General features: G+C 39.3%; 1 protein-coding gene across 8 annotated transcripts in view; it reads right to left on the reverse strand.

Annotated features, from left to right (window-relative positions):
- The window catches only part of maptb (microtubule-associated protein tau b), a 44045-nt gene extending 24147 nt beyond the window's left edge, over positions 1 to 19898 (reverse strand). For 4 of the 8 annotated variants that reach the window (XM_053490488.1, XM_053490486.1, XM_053490480.1 and 1 more), the window contains exons 1-3: positions 19750 to 19898; positions 2887 to 3057; positions 1316 to 1432 (exon numbers count right to left, since the gene is read on the reverse strand). In XM_053490488.1, coding sequence (XP_053346463.1) covers positions 1316 to 1432; positions 2887 to 3040 — 271 coding nt within the window. In that variant the 5' untranslated portion in view covers positions 3041 to 3057; positions 19750 to 19898. Of the gene's footprint in view, positions 1 to 1315; positions 1433 to 2886; positions 3135 to 3299; positions 3467 to 19749 lie in introns of those variants that run through there. The other 4 variants (XM_053490483.1, XM_053490481.1, XM_053490482.1 and 1 more) reach the window with 4 other exon arrangements.
- Between the last annotated feature and the right edge of the window lie 301 nt (positions 19899 to 20199).

Raw genomic sequence — 20199 nt, forward strand, 5'->3', positions numbered from 1 at the left:
TGTCTTTGGACTGTGGGAGGAAACCGGAGTATCAGGAGGAAACCCAACAAGCACGGCGACTGATTACACCAAACTGATGCAGGACCCGAACCCTCAACCCTGGAAACAACATTGTGACCTAATACAGTATATAGTTAAATAAAGTGAAGTAATTTGGTTGCAGAAATCTTAGCAAGTGAATATATGCTTTATATATTTATTTAATAATACTTTTATGAGATCATTATGAATCAAATCTAAAATTATTGAACAGATTTTTTGGCATTTACTGTTTGGATTATACATGGTCTTAACCAAGGCAGATACCTTAACCTAAATAAGTAAGATGTGTGCTAATCATTGACAAGGTGTGTAATGGAACTGCAGTTGATTATTTTTCTATTCCATCATGTCCTGATATGTTTTTATTTTTCCTCTTATACCTTTGCATGCTTTTAAACACCAAAGATTAAACTTAATGTACAAAAGAATGTACAAAAAACAAGTTGGTGTTCTCACTCTCGCATTCTCTCTCTCTCTCTTTCTCTCTCTTTCTTCAAGGTATAAAATATAGTTACAGCTTTACTGTACCTTTGACTCTTTCAAAGTAGGACTAAGACTAAAGACTTCTTGCAGCATTTCAGTTATAGTAAATGAATCGCAAACTTATGACCAATCGGAACCAAGAATTCAACAGGACTGTAAAAGAAGTGACCATTAGAATAAGACAAAGCTTAAAATAAAGAAAATCCACACAAGTTAAGGTTGGTAATCTCATAAATACAAATAAACAAAAAAAAGCTGATAATTTTTTTCCTGAGATGTATTTCTTTGCACTGATTACAAAATCACTATTTGAATTCAAATAAAACTCTTAATAGGAAACGCAACAAAAATTAATGCTAAATGTTTTTCCTAGGAAGGCGTAAGCAGTTTTAGAGGGATAACTGTAAGCACCAGTTATCATCCCATTCATATTGGAAGAGAGCTGGTACACAGATAATAAATGCAATAAAAACTTTTTCTGCAATGTAATACGCCTGGATGGACAAACCTGAAATACTATTTCTTTAATTTATACCTTTTAATAAGTCTAGAAAACGCTTCTCATTGTGATATACTCATTCCAAAAAAAAGACCGTTTCCTAGATTAAAATTATTTGTCCATCCTTCAGAAGGAAAAAAAAGCTGGGTTAACACGGATTGGAACTCGAAATGCAAGCTGAAGCAGCGGGATAAAGGAAGGTGCTGGTGATGAAGCCAAGAAAAGGGAGCAGCTCTGGAAAGCAAACGGAGGTTGCAGGATAAAGCAGTGATGTGATTTATGGTGGCATACCAGACACCACCTCCTCGTGACTGGGGGCAGCTTTGGGCTCCGTACCCTCTGCCACTTTGTCTAGAGAGGTGGGTTCAGGCTTTGACTCCTCTGTCTCCTCTGTGAGAGAAAGGTCTTCTTGAAAATTTAAAAAGAAAAGAAGATCCAGTTCTTGTTACTTATATGGAAGCTACATTTATCTAAAATGGATATGCTTAATCGTTATTTTTTTGAAAAACAGACATTTTTCTTCAGATGGCATTAGCTAAAGAACCACTCTCTTGATCTGAATTATTATTATTATTATTATTATTATTATTTTATTTTTTAATGTTGCAGGTAAAATAAAAATTGGTATAAAGGAATCGTTTGGCTACAGATTTGAAGGCAGAGAAATAAATAAATGTAATCTCTGTGTGTGACTTGACCTCATTCAGCATCAATTAAAGTGAAGCATCACATCATAACATCAACACAACTTACACATGCTGTTATTTCAACTATGGTGCAATGTTATAAAAAAATATTATATAATATCTTTCTCTACTGAACCACAAACAAGGCTCATCGTCTCTTTCTCCTTCAGTCTCGTGAGACGACTGGTCAGGACGTGAAAACCTTCATGGCGTCCCTCGTGCCCTCGCTCGAATCCGATCCAACCACAGAGCTGAGCGCTGAAGGGACAACGCCACGGTCACTCACTCCTCATCACACACCCAAGGTTATATTATAATGTATTATAAAAAACTGAGTTACTGTAGTCTAATCTGAATGAGCATCCTCGGCGCCGGTGCCGTTTTTTGTAAAGGTCTGTGTGAGTATTGCTTCATTAGTCATAATTCCCGAACAAATATTTCAGTTTAAAGTGTGAGATACATCAAAATACATTATCCTACTGAACCTTCACACTGTACAACCTTTTTCTCCTACAAAAAGTTGTATTGTTTTGATGACATAAACACCATCACGGCATCAACAGCGCTTGGTAACCTGGTGGCGTTGGTTGAGGTCCGTTGGTTGAGAACAGGTTTTTCTCGACTTACATACATTGAAAAAAAAATGAATCTTTTAACAAACATTTGCGGAGAAGATGTGTGTGAATGTTAAACATTTTCTCCACATCTGAGCTTGAAGCGTCCTTTTTTTAGTTTTGAGCTAAAGCTTTACGAGTCATTCTGACCCCAGAGGTCTATTAAAACAACAACAAAAAAACAAAATGCAGTCAAGATACACACAAAATTAAATCATTTTCAGCTAAACACTTTTTCTTTTTGTTTGTTTAAGCATATTCTCAAATTCGGATTTATGATGTTAATTTCACACGAATGTCCTGCTGTCTGTGTGTTTTCTTCTTAATATCTTACACGAACAATCTGTACATGAGGAATACTAAAGCTGCATGTTATATATAAATGTTAATCACGTTAACATTCCTGTTGAAATGCTAAATATTAAAGAATTCAAAATGATAAAAGATAAAGACTTAATAATTTTAGTATCTTAAAGCAATAGCCAGCTAGGCGAATGTGACCCCAAATAAAAGTGGTGTATGTTTGCAGTTAAATCAGAATCAGCTGTGTCCTCTTACTGACCTTTTCCCGGGCCGTCCGTAGGCATCGTGTCAGCCGGCGTCCCGTTCTTCATGTCCTCTTGAGGCCCGTCGTCGAGGGTCACGTCAGCCATTGGGGACGCCACGTCCTCCCCAGAGCCGTATTGTCCGGAATTCATCATGTCCTGGTGCTCCATTTTAAGTTGGATTCAGTCTGTGAGGACGCAGCAGTGAAACGGAAGTGATTCAGTTATCCGAGAGTATTCTTCACGTTCACTGACCTTTCGATCACTGATGCAACGAGAGTTCTCATTACCATCCTCATGCAAGGTAAATAAACTGTACAGAATTTACCCCCTTTTCCCAGAATGTTCTAATTTGTGTCTTTGGTTGTGAACTAGAGCTAGGAAGCTAACAAACAGCATCATAGCCGCCAGATTAGCATCAGACGCTCACCTCGAAAGACACTGCGGATCTATTTATACATAAACAGCTGCATGTTCCCGTCATCTGCATCACCTCTAACTCACCATCTCACCCATAATCTGTCCTTCCTTAGAGACAAGATACTGGCTTTGAAATGCTTCTGGTATAATAAACACCAGACAGAGATAATAAACACAGGACTGACTGAGAAAGGGGAAGGAAAGGGTTTCCGGAGAGCTTCCTGTATGAAACCAGCACATATTTGTGATGTTCTTATTGCTCAAGGCTTTCTGTAATGGACATATTTAGTGAATATAGTCATAACATGAGCACGTTTACTCTGTTTAACTTTGCACAACTTTTACTTCTGCTTATTAACTGGTATTGTAGTATGTCTCATGCATAGCGATTTACTCAAGTGCCCTTATAAGGGAAGTTGCTCAAAACACACATTGAAATTGACCATGTTCTGGTGTACACCAGGCAGTTCAAGTGTGTGTGTGTGTGTGTGTGTGTGTGTGTGTGTGTGTGTGTGTTGCATAAGAAATTTCTTTTTCTCTAGAAACTGGTCCTCTATTGGCAGCAGCGGTCACCTCACACACACACACACACACACACACACTTTCCCTTCCATTACTGTCCTAAGACGAAGCTCTAATCACAAAAAATTGAACTTTTTAGTAAATGTTTCCAGAGAAACTGGACAACACAGACAAAAGCAAATATTAACTCAATATGCATAACCTAAAATAACGTAACTACACACACAAACTTTCCTATGAATATATTTTCTTTAAATAAGTTTATTATTGCATTAGCACAAAAACCTTTTTGATGTCCAATCATTAGTATATAAAGTTACAGGAAAAAAATATTTGTAGCAGCACATTATACAAGCGGGCACTTTTTAGAAAAAAGGGAAGCTGCTGAGTTCAACAGTGCAACAGTTAATATCCTCGCAAAAACTGTGTGTGGTTCTGCAGGATGCTTAGTAAAACTTTGTTATAAAACAGCACAAATTGTACCTGACACTAAAGAGTGTCGTCTGGCATATGGAAAACCTGGGTTCAATTCCCAGCCAATGGACACAGCGCCGGTCACAAGAACAGATAAAATGGGACGGTTGCATCAGGAAGGGCATCCAGCGTTAAACCTGTGCCAGATTGTGTGTTGATCGAATGGTCCGCTGTGACGACTCCTTGACAGCAGCCCAAAAACAATATAATGGATCGTTGTTTAACCAAATAATGACTTTGTTTCATTAATGATTTTTTCTAGGCTTTATTGTTTTTTATTTATTTACTTATTTTTTAAAGACATTTTTGACCTATAAAAGTTATTTGCATGTGCAAGACTTTTGCACAGTACTGTACATATGGTACAGTAATCCAAACCTGATTTAAATATAAAAATATGTGGATATGTATACTATAAATGTAAATAATAAAAAAACGACGTATGTATAAGAATAAATGCTGGACATAGGGAAAGGCAAAAAAAACATGGATAATATCAAAACAATCTTTATATATATATATATATATATATATATATATATATATATATATATATATATATATATGGATTAACTGAATATACGCCAATAAGCCATAGCAGTAGAAACACTGAGCGCTGAAGTTAATAACACTTTACCTATGACAATGACAATGTCATGAGGAAGGAAATATTAGGCAACAAGTGAAACGGTTGTTAAAGTTAAAGTGGATCTACCAAAAGTGGTTCAAGGTAGGACAAAGGGTAACCCAGAGACGAGGTCATGGGCACCAGGACTCAATCTCAATGTGGAGAGAGCACGCTAGTCCATCTGTTCTGATCCCATAAATCACGTTTTCATCTACATCTTATGGAAGGCTAGGTGTGTGTGTGTGTACATCACTTTCCTGTGGAATACACCTCACCAGGATGTGGAAGAAGGCAGTGTGGAAGAAGGCAGTGTGATTCTCTGGGCGATGATCTGCTGGAAAATCTTGGGTCCTGCCATTCATGTGGATGATGTGGACATGCACCACCTACCCAAACATTGTTATACCCCTTCATGGAGATGGTGTTTAATGATGTCAGTGGTCTTTCTCAGCAGTATAATGTGCCCTGACACCATGTAAACACGGTTCAGGACAAGTTGTGACACCAAATTCTACTAGTACTACACAGTACTGGGCAGTATTCAAACAAAAAGGCTGAACATACCGTATCGACAGTATGTTGTCAGAATGTCGGCTGCTCCCACTGAGGGGTCACCACAGCTGTTCAACCTACACAACAACGTAGCACCATTTTTACGCCTTTCCTGACGCAAACCTCACTTTTTTCTGGGCTTGGGACCGGCACTGCATCCAGTGGCTGGGGTTTGGGCAGTGATTGGGAATCAAACCTGGGCCTTCTGCATGGCAGGAGAGAAACCTCCCACTGTGCTACCAATGCATATTATACATAGCTACAGTAGGATATCAGTAAATATTTAACAATATCTAAGCTATTTAACATCACAGAGTATTCACTGTGTAATGTATAAAGTAGCAAACCACAAAAAATCTCAGTAGATAGATAGATAGATAGATAGATAGATAGATAGATAGATAGCAGTACAACACAAAACAAAAACAAACAAAAATCAATACAAGATCCATTAATCTTAGCCCCCACAGAATGCAATGTTATTGTGATACATGCTGTCATGTATAATGTATAGCGCATTAAACTACCATCTGCTGCTCATGAACCAATAATCAGCATTCACTCGTAGACCTGCTGCGCTGTTGATGACTTCCTGAATTAGGAAGTCTTTTGCCGTTGCCTGCTTTTAATACCTCTATGCAAAACATGGCCTCTGGAAGGGTGTGACCCTGATATGTCCTTCTGTTCGTCCCTCACTCTGTGTATTGTATGTGTTGTTGTGTCGACGTGTCAGTACGTATAACCTGTCTTGTCATTTTTCTGCCTGCTTCCAGTCACTGTACTGTACAGTATGTGTGTGTAAAATCTGCTTGTCCTTTACATGTCCTGCTTTAATCAGCGAATGCGCTTTTAACTACAGTAAAAATGTAGCATGTAAGAAATGAGTGTCCCTACTGAACCCGACTGTAGTCTCGATGGTCAGACTGTATCTCTTAACGGACAGGGTGGATTTTCTCTGGCAGTGGTGGATTAACAGGTAGGGCGCTGAGTTATTGGTCAGAAAGAAGGTCAGGGGTTTAAACCCCAGAGCTACAAAGCTTCCTAACAAGCTGCTGGTTAAAGTACCAGTTGAACATATAAAGAACGGTTTTACCAACAAACAAATCCAACGTAATAACTTGCTTTATCAAAACGCTAGCGCATGGAATATAGCCAGGATGAGTGATGATGCTGTTATAAATCCAATCCAGTCTCTCCAGAGCCTCGTTATTCACACAGATCCATGATTATCAGACTCAGTCAGCCATCTGTGCGCAATGCACTGTGTTAGACAGCCACAGCTCGTACTAAACCCCCAACACACATTTATTTACTGAATATTCCCCTGATAAACCAGGCTGCACGTCAGACGTGGAGAGTGGAGATGATCCAAATAAGAACCCCGTCACCACCACTACTGTTAGTATCACTGTCAATCTGATCTGAAATCGGAAGAGGAGAAATCAAATAACCATACATGCCTAGCTGAAAGTGTTAATGGATAAAGAAGGAATCACTTAAGGTTCCATTTTTTATCAAATGTTATTTTTTACCTCACTGTCTCTGTGTGGGTTTCCTCTGGGTTTACTCTCAACTCCCAAAAACCATGCCTGTGTGTGGATTGACTATGGTACAGTGTCCGTAGGTGTGACTGTGTGTATGCTACAATTTAAAAGATCGGTGTCTAATCTCGGGTGTATTCAGATTCTGGGATAGGCTCTAGATCCACCTTGACTGTGACAGGAATAAAGCTCTTATTGAATAAGAATAAATGAATGAAGGAAGGAAGAAATGAAGGAAATAAAGAAGGACGACTACATTTCTGGGCGTCACAGTGGCTTAGTGCTTAGCACCATCCCCTCAATCCTCCAGGGGCCGGGTTCAATTCCAGGCCAGGTTCGATTCCCACCTCTATGTGCATGGAGTTTGCATGTTCCCCCTTGGTGCTTGGTGGGTTTCCTCTGGGTACTGCAGTCTCCCCCACAGTCCAAAGACATTGAGATTAGTCTAATTGTGTGTGAACGAGTGTGTGCACCCTGAGATGGCACCCTGTATAGGGTGTACCCCTCCTCATGTCAAAAGTCTCGGGGGATAGGCTCCAGGCATCGCGCGACCCTGTATACAGAATAAAGCGATATAGACGATGAGTATATTTCTAGGAATACGATTTAAGCTTTTTAGTCGCATTAACTAATAATGATTGAATAATAAATTATTGAAGAAACAGCTCTTTTTGCCGACTTTGGCTTTCTGGCAAGCCGATGCAATGACGCTGGCCCTTTAAGAGCTGCCGTCTGTCTGCAGGTCGTCCGACAGCCTCTTCTCTTTGTGCTGAACAGAAAGGACTGATGAAAAGGATGAAAAAAAATGTAAAGAACGCTGACATATGGCAAATAATCCTGCACTGATTTTCCAAGTCAGATCCTTGCGAACATTTATATATTTATGAACCTGCGGGTTTTCTGTTACGGATTCAGACACAGCAATTCACAGGGAAGGGTGTGGACAAAGGTTTGGAGAGAGAGAGAGAGAGAGAGAGAGAGACACAGGAGAAAAAAAAAGGAAGAGGTGGGAAGGATCTACAGTACATGGCTTCAAGCCAGCGAGCCAAACAGCCTCCTCCCTGATTCATCAATATTTTGCACAGAAATCACTGCAGCAACGAAGACAGAGAAAGAGAGAAAGACACAGTGATAAACTGTATTAGATCCAAATTCTACATGGAGTCAAAGAGAGAGAGAGAGAGAGAGAAGGTGAGTGAAAGAGGGTGGAGGTGTTACACCGATAATACACGGGAACAGCTGGACCTTGTATCCAGGCAAGGAGAAGTGCTGGGCAGGAAAAAGAAAAAAAAAAGAAAAGAAAAAACGAGAGAGAGGATGGAAGGAATGTGTGAAGGGAGGCATGTGGGGGAGGAGGGAAGCGAGAGATCATTTGAGACAAAGAAAACACTGAGGTAAAAGAATTCAGACGCCGAGAGAGAGAGAGAAAGAGAGAGAGAAAGAGAGAGAGAGAGTAGAATGACAGAGCAAATTTCAGGAGCAAGAGACCGAGACAGAGGCGACACACAGCGAAGAGAGAATCAGCTGTGAAATCTCATCTCTCTTCTTTAAGACTATGAGTCACATAAGCACAAACCTCTAAAATAAGACTGAAATAACAAGGATGTTCGTGTGGGATTTTCATCATCTGTCTATAATGTATATATAATATATTTATTTTCTATAATAATAAAATAAATTTGTTATACTTTCACTCTTTTTATATTTTCCAGACAGATATAAAAGACAATTTTTTTTTTCCAGAAAACTGATTATCTGCACTAGTGTTATTTAAAGCAGTGGATAAGTACATTCTGTGTGTGTGTGTGTCTGTGTGTGTGTGTGTGTGTGTGGTGAGTGCACTCTTGCAGCTCTCACTCCACCAGTGCCTGCCCTTTCATTTGCCTATTCAATCAGAAAAATGACCATCTGTCCATCCTTGCCCAGGTTTATGTGTGTGTGTGTGTGTGTGTGTGTGTGTGTGTGTGTGTGTGTGTGTGTACATACTGTACCTGGTCACCTGCATATTCACTATATTTACCCGAACATGTACCAGCATACGGGAATATGAGCTGTCTATTGACTTCTCAGTGAATTCAATATAATATATATTTTTAATAGACATATTGGGACACGCCCTTAGAGAAAAAAAAATCATCTTGCAACTAAAAAGAAAAAAAAGAAAAGAAAAGAAGGGCATGTTATAGTGTGAATCACTTTGCCTTGTCCTTCAGAATTATCCAGGATTAAACACATGAATGTGCAAAGTAGCAAAAAATATTTAAAATCTATACATATAATAAAACTGTAAACTGGGCGTGTCTGTACAGTGATGATGTTTGCGAAAAAATAATTTGTGGAGACGTAAGATGAGCAATAGAACACCTCAAGATGTCTGTTTGTGCACGTCACGTAAAAACTACTGAACGGATTTTACAGGTGTGTTTGGCCGAGCTTGAGGTAACTTATAGACTTCTGTTTCATCACAATCGGCCCACGGGAAGAGAAGATCTACTTAACATTTCAAATGTGAAACGCCCTTATATCATAAAAAAATCATTCGCTCATATCAAAATCCAAAAGATGCTGCTGTACATTTTTTTAATACGCGCTTATGAGTGTGCAACTGAAATCTACTAAATAAACGAGATCTCACGCCTTCATTCCGCACATTCACAGTAACACGTCAAATTTTTTAACTGTATGAAAAGTGACATTTAAATAATAAACAACACAAGTAACATTTTAGTGTTTATTAGATATTTTTAGTGGTTTTTTTATCATTCAAAACCTGTAAGAAATAGAGCTGACAATAAACGTTAATGCTACTGAATCGAATTGAAAATCGCAATGTCCCGAAATCGATTTGATTCCAATCAACAGCTCTAGCTGACAGCTACAGTTTGCTGAGAGAATACGTGAGCACTGGCTAATCACACTGTAACGCTACGTTGCTGCGATGTATTTAGCACTGACACTTTTACAGTTCTCACATTCTTATTACGAGAACATTTTGGGAATCTGAACACAATGTGGCTGTGTGATGATAACGTGATTTGGGTTTATATAGCTGACCTCTGACTTGAGGCTATGTGCGTAACAGAAATTGGTATTATTCGGATTGCTGAGTGCTGATGACTGAGCAAATCTTCCTCGTGGCCCAACAGACAGACTGCTTACATAATCAAACCCCTGCGTGATGGTTCTGAAATGTCATGGAGACATTTGTGGAGCTCAAACACCATCAACACAAATAAATCCAGCTCGGCGGCACTGGATTAACCAGAACACAATCACCGTAACACAAAGAACAGCTGCAGGTGTGTTATAAATACTGTAACACAATAACACACGACGTAATAACAGGCTCGGCAGCTGGTCAAATAACTACTGTTTAACTGAGCAGAATGTATTATCGGCCATGTTTCTCTTTATCTGTGTGTGTGTGTGTGTGTGTCTCAGTCTGTCTGTCTGTGCTTTCAATATACATCTCATTGGTCCTGACCTAGTTTATTGTGTCACACCTTTCAGAGAGCATCAACTACACAACTGCTCTGACTTCGTTCCCTTGGTTCTCTCTCTCTCATTTGGTCCTGTCGTCTATCCATTCCCAGTTTCTCACAATACAATACAGTTCACCACCCGGGCACCTCATCAAGTAAAAACCAAGCGTAAGAAACCGTGAACTGTCCCAGTTACTGTCACACAAACACACAATCCTTTTTTCTCTCTCTTTCCCTTCTGTATTACCTCTTAGCATGTCTTCCTTTTTCTTACTTGTTTTTTCCTCTTCTCACTACTCTCTCCCCAGTATTTCTGTATCTCTCGTACTTATCCTTTTCTCTTTTCCTCTCTGTATGTCTCTCATATTTTACAAATTTCAGTTTTTTTCTGTCTTTCTCCTTTCTTACTTTTCCTCCCTTTTCTATTTTTACTCCCTTTCCTTTACTTTTTTTTTTTTTTTTATCCCTTTTTATGTCTCTTTTTATAGTCTCACCTTTTTGTTCTCCTCTGTATGTCTCTGTTGGTATATCTTTTCTCCTCTGTATGTCTCTTTTTATTTCTTTTCACCTCTAGATGTCTGTTTTAGTCTCTCTTTTCTCCTCTGGATGTCTTAGTTTCTCTTGACTACCTCTGTATGTCTCTTTGTATCTCTTTCCTCTTTTGGATGTCTCTTTTTTTATCTCTTTTCTCCTCTGTATATGTTCTTATTTACTTTACAATCTGTGTCATATTATATTATTGTAGATATTTTGTCTTTTAATTATTTCTACAACTGTATGTCTCTCATTGTCTTTTTATTATCTTTCTTTCTTGTTTTTCTTCATTTTAAACTCAGTAAGAGACTGTGGTCTGTGTAGTCTGACCTTCCTGTCTGTCAGCTCATCTTATACATGAGTGTAATGGTTTTGCTTTAAAGAGATAAATCATCTAGTTTACAGTGCAAGTTGGAGACTCGGATTTGACCTTGCAGTATCACACACAAACATGTCCATTACTTCCACAGTGTGTGTATGTATGTGTGTGATGTGTCCTCCATCTGTGTGTCCTGCTGAAACGGGTCCAAACTCCCAGCATGCTTACAACTAACACCTTGATACAGATGATGTGCTGAGCGTCTTTACACATTGAAACTAAATATGTCTGTCAGTGATGAGTTACCTCATATGAAAAAAAAAAACCCTAGAATTGTTTTCTAAAACACGATTGTTGTTATGATCTTTTGATGTCACTTTAAATTAAAACTATCCACTGTGCTGTAACCTACAACAACAACAAAAAAAATTTATCATAGTTACACATAGATTTGGTACAATGTTTAATGTTATTTATTTCTACAATAGCAGAATCCCAATATAGGTGAATCACTTGTAACCTATCATAATATCTAATATTTGTTAAGTTAGGTACTTTAGCTACTCTTTTTGATAAAGAACACTAATGAGGAATGAACCAGCCAAAAAAAAAAAAAAAAAAAAACACAGCGGAAATGCCCTCCAGGCTGAACCCTGTGCTGAATAAAACATCATAAGATGTCCACTAGGTTCCCACTTACAGCAGAAAAGTGTGGTGAAGTTCCCTAATGGCTGCCATTCAAATAAATAAAGAGCAAGATTAAATGCCCTCTAGGGTGCTTGTTACATACTAGGAAATGTAATAAAGTGCTCTTTATGTGAGATGCAGCATCCTGTTGGCACCCCTACCTGTGATGGGGGATTCTACATGCAAGAAAAAGAGATCAATGTTTCTCTAAATGCTCCTACATATAAAAAAAGGTGAAGCAGTGGTCTCTAGAATATCTTTACATTTGAGAGAACATGATAATGTGCCCTAATGAGGGATCATTTTAGTAAATAAAACTAGAGATGCTGTATCATTTAGACTCCCCTGTTGTGTAAGGAATCATGGTGAAGTACTCCAATGGCAGCCATTCAAATAAAATAATAATATATATTTTTTTAAAAAGGGAAAAATGCCCTCTAGGGCAATGAGATGCAGTGCTCTAAGGAACAAAGCAAGGAAATGAAAGTGGTCCTAGTGAAGAGAAATGGCCAGTCTAGGGTGCCTATACAGTAGAAAACTTGAGTTAATGCTCTCCAGGTGCATCTACTACATGTAGAAGGTTGTCTTTCTAGTTTTAGTCCATGCCCCTCAGGCAGCCACCTCCTAATTTTAAGAATACAAATAAGGACATTAGTATACACTTAAATATCATATATCTCTAAATAAGTATATTACAATAGAAATATTCTCTTTACATCTTTTCTCAGGTGTGTGTTTCCACTTTGACTGATATCCCATTCAGATGCCTCCTTTCTCTCTTTTACTTTCTTCAAAGCTGTCTCCATGAGTAAAAACGTCAATAAAGCTGTCAGACCATAACTATAAAACTGTTCAAGATGCGGTCCGTGCAGATTTATTTACTCAGCCACTAAAATCAGAAGATCGATATTTATCCCTGCACATCACTTTTCGTACATCGCCATGGGAGCTGTCTATTGTCTCCCCTCCTCCTCCTGTATGAGCTTCTCTCTGTTAGCATCACTAGTTGCTATGGCAGTGATGAACCTGGGGGGAAAAAAATCCTCACAAAAAATTTTATTAGCACTTAAATTATTCAAAACGACTACAGCTTCAGGAGCGGTTTGTTCACGTGTTGCCTAATTGTGACTTTATTAATTCACTCAGAACCGGAACAAATAACCTTGTCGTTGTGACTGATGATAAATTTATATTTAAAATTTGAATTTAAATGTAGGTTTGTGAACAAGATTAACTTGGTAACCTAGAAATTACATTGTATCTCATTAAACAATGAAGCAATTAATATTTCTTTTGCTTTCTTATATGTAACAAACTTGGTTGCTGAAAATACATAATTAAACAAATAAAGTTTTATCCATCCATCTATTTATTTTCTGCCACTTATCTGGGTCCATGTCGGGACAGCAGAGACCTCCACAGAGAAGCAGACCTCCACAGACCTCCCTCTCCCTATCTACCTCCTCAAGTTCTACCACAGGTATACCCACACACTCCAAGGTCAGATGAGATATATAATCTCTCCGTCTAGTGTTTGGTCTGTCCTGTGTTTGTTCTCCCTGTTGGACATGCCCAAAACACCTCCCCAGGGACTCATCAAGGAGGCATCTCAGACAGATACGCAAACCACCTTAACTGGTTCCTTTTGTTGTGAAGGAGCAATAACTCACTATTAAGCTCTACCTGATTGTATCTCTAAGGATAAGGCCAAACTTGCAATGGAAATTTAAACCTACTGCTTGTATCCACAACCGCAATCTTTCAAGCCAATACAAGATTTTCATTTTAACCTTTTTTTCACGAAGACAAACTGCATCAATATTACTACCTGACTCCACTGATTTGTCTCTCAATCTCTCACTCAACTCTACCCTCAGTTTTGACCGATTTCCCAAGATACTTAAACTTGAGGCAGTACCGTATCTTATTCCCCTCCTAAAGAATCCACCCTTTTCCGGCTGAAAATCTGGGCCTTAGACTTGAAGGGAGCTAAATCTCATTCTGTTTGTTTTAAACTCAGCTGAAAACCACAGCAAAGCACACTGGACACCCACCGTCTTGCTACACCTACATTGCTACGTCTTGGTCACTGCCCCGGCTAAACATGTCTGCTACTCTACAAGGAACAAGTCTAACTAGATCTTTGTGATAGAAACCAGACTCCTGACTGTAATAACAACAGGGGTCATCTGCCTCTTTCTAACCCTATCCTCTGCATCCTTTTCTCTCACACCAACTAACTTCATGTCCTCTCTCACTGCATCAAAATCTCCTCTTTGGTCTTCCTCAAGACCTCCTGCCTGGCAGTTCAAACCTCAGCATCCCTTTTACCGATATAGTCACCATCTCTCCTCTGAACATGTCCTCAATCTGGCCTCTCTGACTTTGTCTCCAAAAGATCTAACATGGGTTGTCCTTCTCAAGAACATGGGTTGTCCTTCTCATTCTTGATCCTATCCATCCTTGTCACACAAGGAGAACCTCAACATCTTCAGCTCTGCTACCTCCAACTCTGCCTCCTGTCTTTTCTTCAGCTCCTCTCCAGTACCTTGGCATAGACTTATTCAGGGAAACTGAGCAGTGTGATTCACCAAACAATGTCTCCAAATGTGCCTGACCTCCAAGCAACACTGAAAAGGTGTATCTGTCAAGATGCCACAATAGACTTCAATAACTAAGGAAAAATCTCATTCACTTCAGGAACCATGCCACTAATGCATTATTTAAGTAACTCAGTGACCTTAGCTGTGGTAATGGCCAAGTCCTCCTTTAAGGCCTCCAACTCTACTTTCCCAAAGGAAGGCATTTAGGGGGTCCTCACAGTACTACATCCACTGTCCAACTATGTCCCCAGATGAGGTTACAGTTCTCCAGCCCCAATTTAAACAGCAAAGGCAAAGCCCTGGTTCCCGCCCCAAAATGCCTGGCGGTTTGCCAGAATTTCTTTAAAGACGAATGAAAGTCATTTTCCATGGACTCATTAGACTCCTCCCATAAACAAGCTCAGGCTCTTTTTCAACCTGCCTACCACCTTTTATCCCAGGTGGTGATCAGTTGACATCTCAGCTTCTTTTTTACCTAAGTGTCAAAAATGGGCACAAGTCCAATGATACAGCCAGATGATCCATCATGAAACTGGAATCTAGGGTGCCCTGAAAACAAGCATAATCGTAACCATCCTTCTGGTCAAACGTGGTGCGTAATTATGGATGAGCAGTGATTAGCACAGACACCTGATAATAAAATATTACTCTGGTTTAGATTGGGCCAGTAGTTCCTCCCAATCACTTTAACTGTCATCACCCAGGAGTGTTAAAATCCCCAGGTAGAGGTCTCCTAAGACGGCAACTTCTAATACCTTATTCAAGGACCCCATTTAGGCCAAAACCAAATTAGCATAAACAACGGTTACAATTTGTCCACAGACATAAAGCCAAAGAAGAACTGTCTTATTCAACTGAGTAATATACCTAATATACCATTGGTAAACTAGTTGCTATGAGCTTATCTGGAATGTGCCTGCTTGGGCCTCATGAACTAGGTGCAGATCACCAGGCCCTCATTAACCCACTGGCTACTAGTCCTGGCTTCAGGCCAGAGCCCAGATTTCCTTAAGGTATACGGGTCCTTAGTTCTTTTTCTTTCGTAATGATCTATGAAAATCTCTTGTTCTGGCCCCCCACCAGGGACCAGGCTGCCTTGGGAAACTCCAGCAGGGGATCTCTGCCACCAACAACAAACGATAGCTCCTGAGATTAGTGGAGCTACTGTATCCACCCCCACCAAAATAAAATGATCTATGAAATAACTGTTATTGTAAACTATATCTATTCTGATAAAATTATTCCTTCTTCCTTTCTTCTATATGTTATCTAATTAGTAATTTATGTTTAAGATCATGACAAAAAAATATTGTAAATTAGTCTATGATGTTATCTAGTGACATCATGTAAAGACTTTTTTGAGCACACTTTATTTGTGTTGGCAACCCTGAGGAGCATTAAATTATTCATCACAGCTGTACAGGATGTGTAGTTGACCTCTATATATGTGAAAGTATTCGCACCTTGAACTTTCTATTACACCATGACACACAGATAACTTTTACAGCCACCGCAATAAGCATGAAGAAGAGAAAGGATTACCCAGAAAATGCGATCTGTATGGAAATGTCTAACACACAGCATGGTAGGTTAACTAAATGAGCGTCACGACCTGTGTTCTTTAAACACCGTGGATAACTGCATTATGTGGAGAGGAAAAAAGGAAATTGAACAGCGCCGGAGCTTGGTTTTAGGAAGAAAAAAAATGCACGCATGGCCAAAGTTTAATCCGCACGAGTGTCAAAGAATAACAAATTAATCTCAAACTTATTATCGCATGGTATTATCTAAACATCATTATCCTCATTCTAAACTGTTGAGAATAGTACATACAATACGGAGTTAATCGTTTATATCAATTTATAAAATTAGCTGGTTTAGAAAAGACAGATGGTCTAGCAAAGATTATATTCTTGATACCAGGGTTAAATACTTACTTAATCAACTGTGGTTTAACTGTTTTCCCCTGAACAGGTTATGTTTATTTAGAACTTACAGTATGAGAGGCACTGAGGAACTTTGGGAAGCTCCTCCATGATAGATCATCCTTCAACCTGCTGTAAAAGCCGCTGGCCACATCCCAAAACCACACAACACAGGGCTAAACATTATGTCGATACAGCAGGTCATCATTTATGTAGTCAATTCTTTATATTCAAAAGTGAAATATGGTGCTTTAGATGATGACAATCAGGATGTGTGAGATTTACGCCCTACATAACTATATTTACAAAAGAAACCTTTTCTCAGCACAGGCACTAAATAAAAAAAAAATGACCTCAAGATCTACTTGCATCCAAAGCAGCACACTATACAGTAAGTGATGCTCTGTCTTCATATACACGGACGACACCTACTGTACGATAGTTCGTCACCAACACGGCTGGTTACCATGGTAACGCCCCAGCCCATTTGTTACCATACTAACAATTATGTCATCGTAATTCACCAGCACTCTCCAGTCAAATATGTCGGGAACAAATAAGACTTTTTTTTGCCTATTTTCCATGATTAAGACACATCATATCTTAATACACAAGCATGTTTCTGTGATGCACAGGTGTCTATTAGAGATGGGGGAAAATCAATTCAGTTACGAATTGCAATTTTCCCACTTTGCCACTTAAAAAAAAAAAGTACATTACATTTACAAAAGTACATTTACATTTATAACAGAGATGCACCAGACAATCAGCCAGGGAACAGAATTGGCTGGTTTTCACAGTTTGATTGGCCGATTAGCCTTAGATATAAAGGATTCTGTACTCAGCAAAGAAGCTTCCGAGTGGTGGAACAGAAACGCATTTTTATGGCCTTACGTTGGCAAAAATTGCATCAGTTAAAAGCCTCCGATCGACCCTTCTCTCCAAACTGAGTGGATTAGTCTCGAACCCACTCATTACACACACGCTTACACAAGTTTCAAGCCACCTTGAGCGCTAATTAGTCTAGTGCGTTAAAATCCCAGAGTGCTTATGTTAGAAGCCGCACACGCCCACTTACTGTCAAGTTGTTCTTTAAGAATTGCGAGGCAAAAGGCGTCTGAGGTAAAATGTAACCATTTCTGTATGATCCTACAGGTGGCGCACTCTGAAATACTGTATTTACACATCACCACGGCATCCCGTGTGGTAGGAGTGACTTATTTGCTAAGTTTGTTTAGAAATAATAATTACGGCAGGTGACAGTGATACGCACTTCTCAGTAAAATATTAATTAAGTTTAAATGTTAAACTCATTTGTGTGTTTTTTTTAGAAACCTAATGTTATAAGAAATAGGCTGCATTTAATTACTCATTAAACTTTTTAAAGGTTAAAAATTGTAACAAAATCTGGGAAAAATGTAACATTGAATCAGTCCTAATACTTATAGCATCTCAATTTGCCGATATGATATTATCATGATATCCTGATGCAAAATCGGCCCCAGAGTATCATGATAACATTGTATCAGGTGGTGACTGATGATTTACCATACCTAGTGCCTATAATACGTTAGGAAAGGAGACATTTATGCCAACGAGTGGTGCACTTTACGTGGTCGCCCTTTCATCTAGAAAACTCTAAATCAATTCCCAGACGGTGCTGTAGCCTCCTGCAGCTGGGGTCCTGGAGAGAGCTGATTGGCTGAGCTCTTTCAGTGAGGTGAAATGTGAGGCACTTAGTGCTCTCACATAAATGCGGCTCTACACGCGTCTGCGAGATGCGGTCGGCTGTCACATGGAGTCTTTCACCTTTCCTAATTGGTAGTAGCAGCCTTAATGTGGGAGACCGCTAGTGACGAGCGGGAATTGGATAGGACTAAAACAAGGGAGAAAATCTGGGGAAAAATACAAACAAAAAAGGAGATATTTATAGTTTGCAATCTTTTATCTCATAAAACAGCTTAGAGATATTTGCCCACAATTTATCATAACATCAATATTATCGCGTCACATTATCGACCTATATTCTATCATCAGGAGAAAGTAAAATGTCATGTGCTTTGAAGGTGGAAAGGATGATGTAGTCTCTCTTTATCTTTTTTTTTCCCTGTCAATCATAGAAAGAATAATGGGGTCGTGTATGCAGGAGAGGGCGGATAGTGTTTAACACCGACATGTGAGGCTGCGGGAAAAGATGCGGTGGCTTCACATGTCTCAGTGGTAGCACGTTTAGCAGAGCAGAGTCAGAGGAGAAAATGGAAAAAGTATATAGTAAAATTACCGTCGCATGTCAGGCACTGTGAAGGCTTAGGAAGGGGCAGAAACGCTGTTTTTTTTTATTATTTATCTTGTAAATCAAATCTTCACATGCGGATGAAAACCCGTACAGACCCACCCATGTGGTAGTAGGGTCCCTATTTAGGGAGAATGCAGCGTTCAGGACTCAGCCAGAGGAATGGGCGTGGAGGTGGAGGAAGTGACAAAGATGCCGACATGCTCTCATCTTCACAGCCCTGATTTGCCTCCCCCCCACACACACACACAACACACACCTCTCCTCTTTTCTTTGAATTACTCTTTTTAAAAATTCCTGTAATTATTAACAATAAATAAGCAAATAAATAAAAAATGTGGCGTTTTTAAGGCGTCGAGCTTGAAACCAGGGCGCGAGCGATGGGTGCGCGCACGAGCGAGTGCGCGCACGCGCCATCGCCGAGCCGCCTCGTGGAGAGCGCGCGCACCGCGCAAGAGAGAGAGGGTGTGTCCGTTGGAGGAGAAAAAAAAAAGAAATAAATTAATAAAAATAAAATATTCTTTTTTCCTCTACACAAACCTGCTGAATCATCTCTAAAAGGCAAAATGTACGAATAGGTATCAGAATTACTGTATATTACAAGAAGGCTTAAAATAAAAATGTTTGTTTAGCTTTAAAGCTAACCCAGCAAGCACAAAGCACAGCGCGTGCAATAACCGTTAACGTTTAAATTGAGCTAAAGATGTTTTTTTTATCATTAATATCTTTAAAATTGATATTTTATCAGTAATTAAGACGTGGAAAATAATATATATATAAATATATATGAAAGTGACAGGGCAGGTTACACCTGCTCAGGGTGATCTAATCTATAATGACATTTCCTGGATTTGTTTTTTTTTTCAACGCTAAAAAATATGAAGAATGTCAGACACTAACCTGATAAGAAGAATAAACGCAAAGCGATCGCTCACAGACTTCTCGATGACGATAAAACTTAGCGTTAACGTTTCAGCATTACAACAACCGGCAGCCGCAGCATCAGCACCACCGACAGCCCCGTTATACCGAGAGCGCGAGAGAGAGAGAGAGCGAGAGAGCGCGGCTCGCGCCCAAACTTGTCCACGTGCACTGATTAGGCGCACTGCATAGGGAGTGACGTCATGGTGTTCTAGAAGCGCTGAAGTGAGCACTATGGTTCACCAGGAACTGCGTTTGAGATACTGCTCTTTTATTTCTCTTAACCAGGAGACTCGGCGTGAAACAAAAGCTGGAAATAAAAATAAAACGTCTTGTGCATTTAAAATAATAATAATAATAATAATAATAATAATAATGCTCTTCTTATTCTTCTTGCTTATGTCATCATGCACCTGCAGGCTTTTCTTT

This window comes from Clarias gariepinus, chromosome 28, assembly GCF_024256425.1.
Source record: "Clarias gariepinus isolate MV-2021 ecotype Netherlands chromosome 28, CGAR_prim_01v2, whole genome shotgun sequence".
Lineage (NCBI taxonomy): Eukaryota > Metazoa > Chordata > Actinopteri > Siluriformes > Clariidae > Clarias > Clarias gariepinus.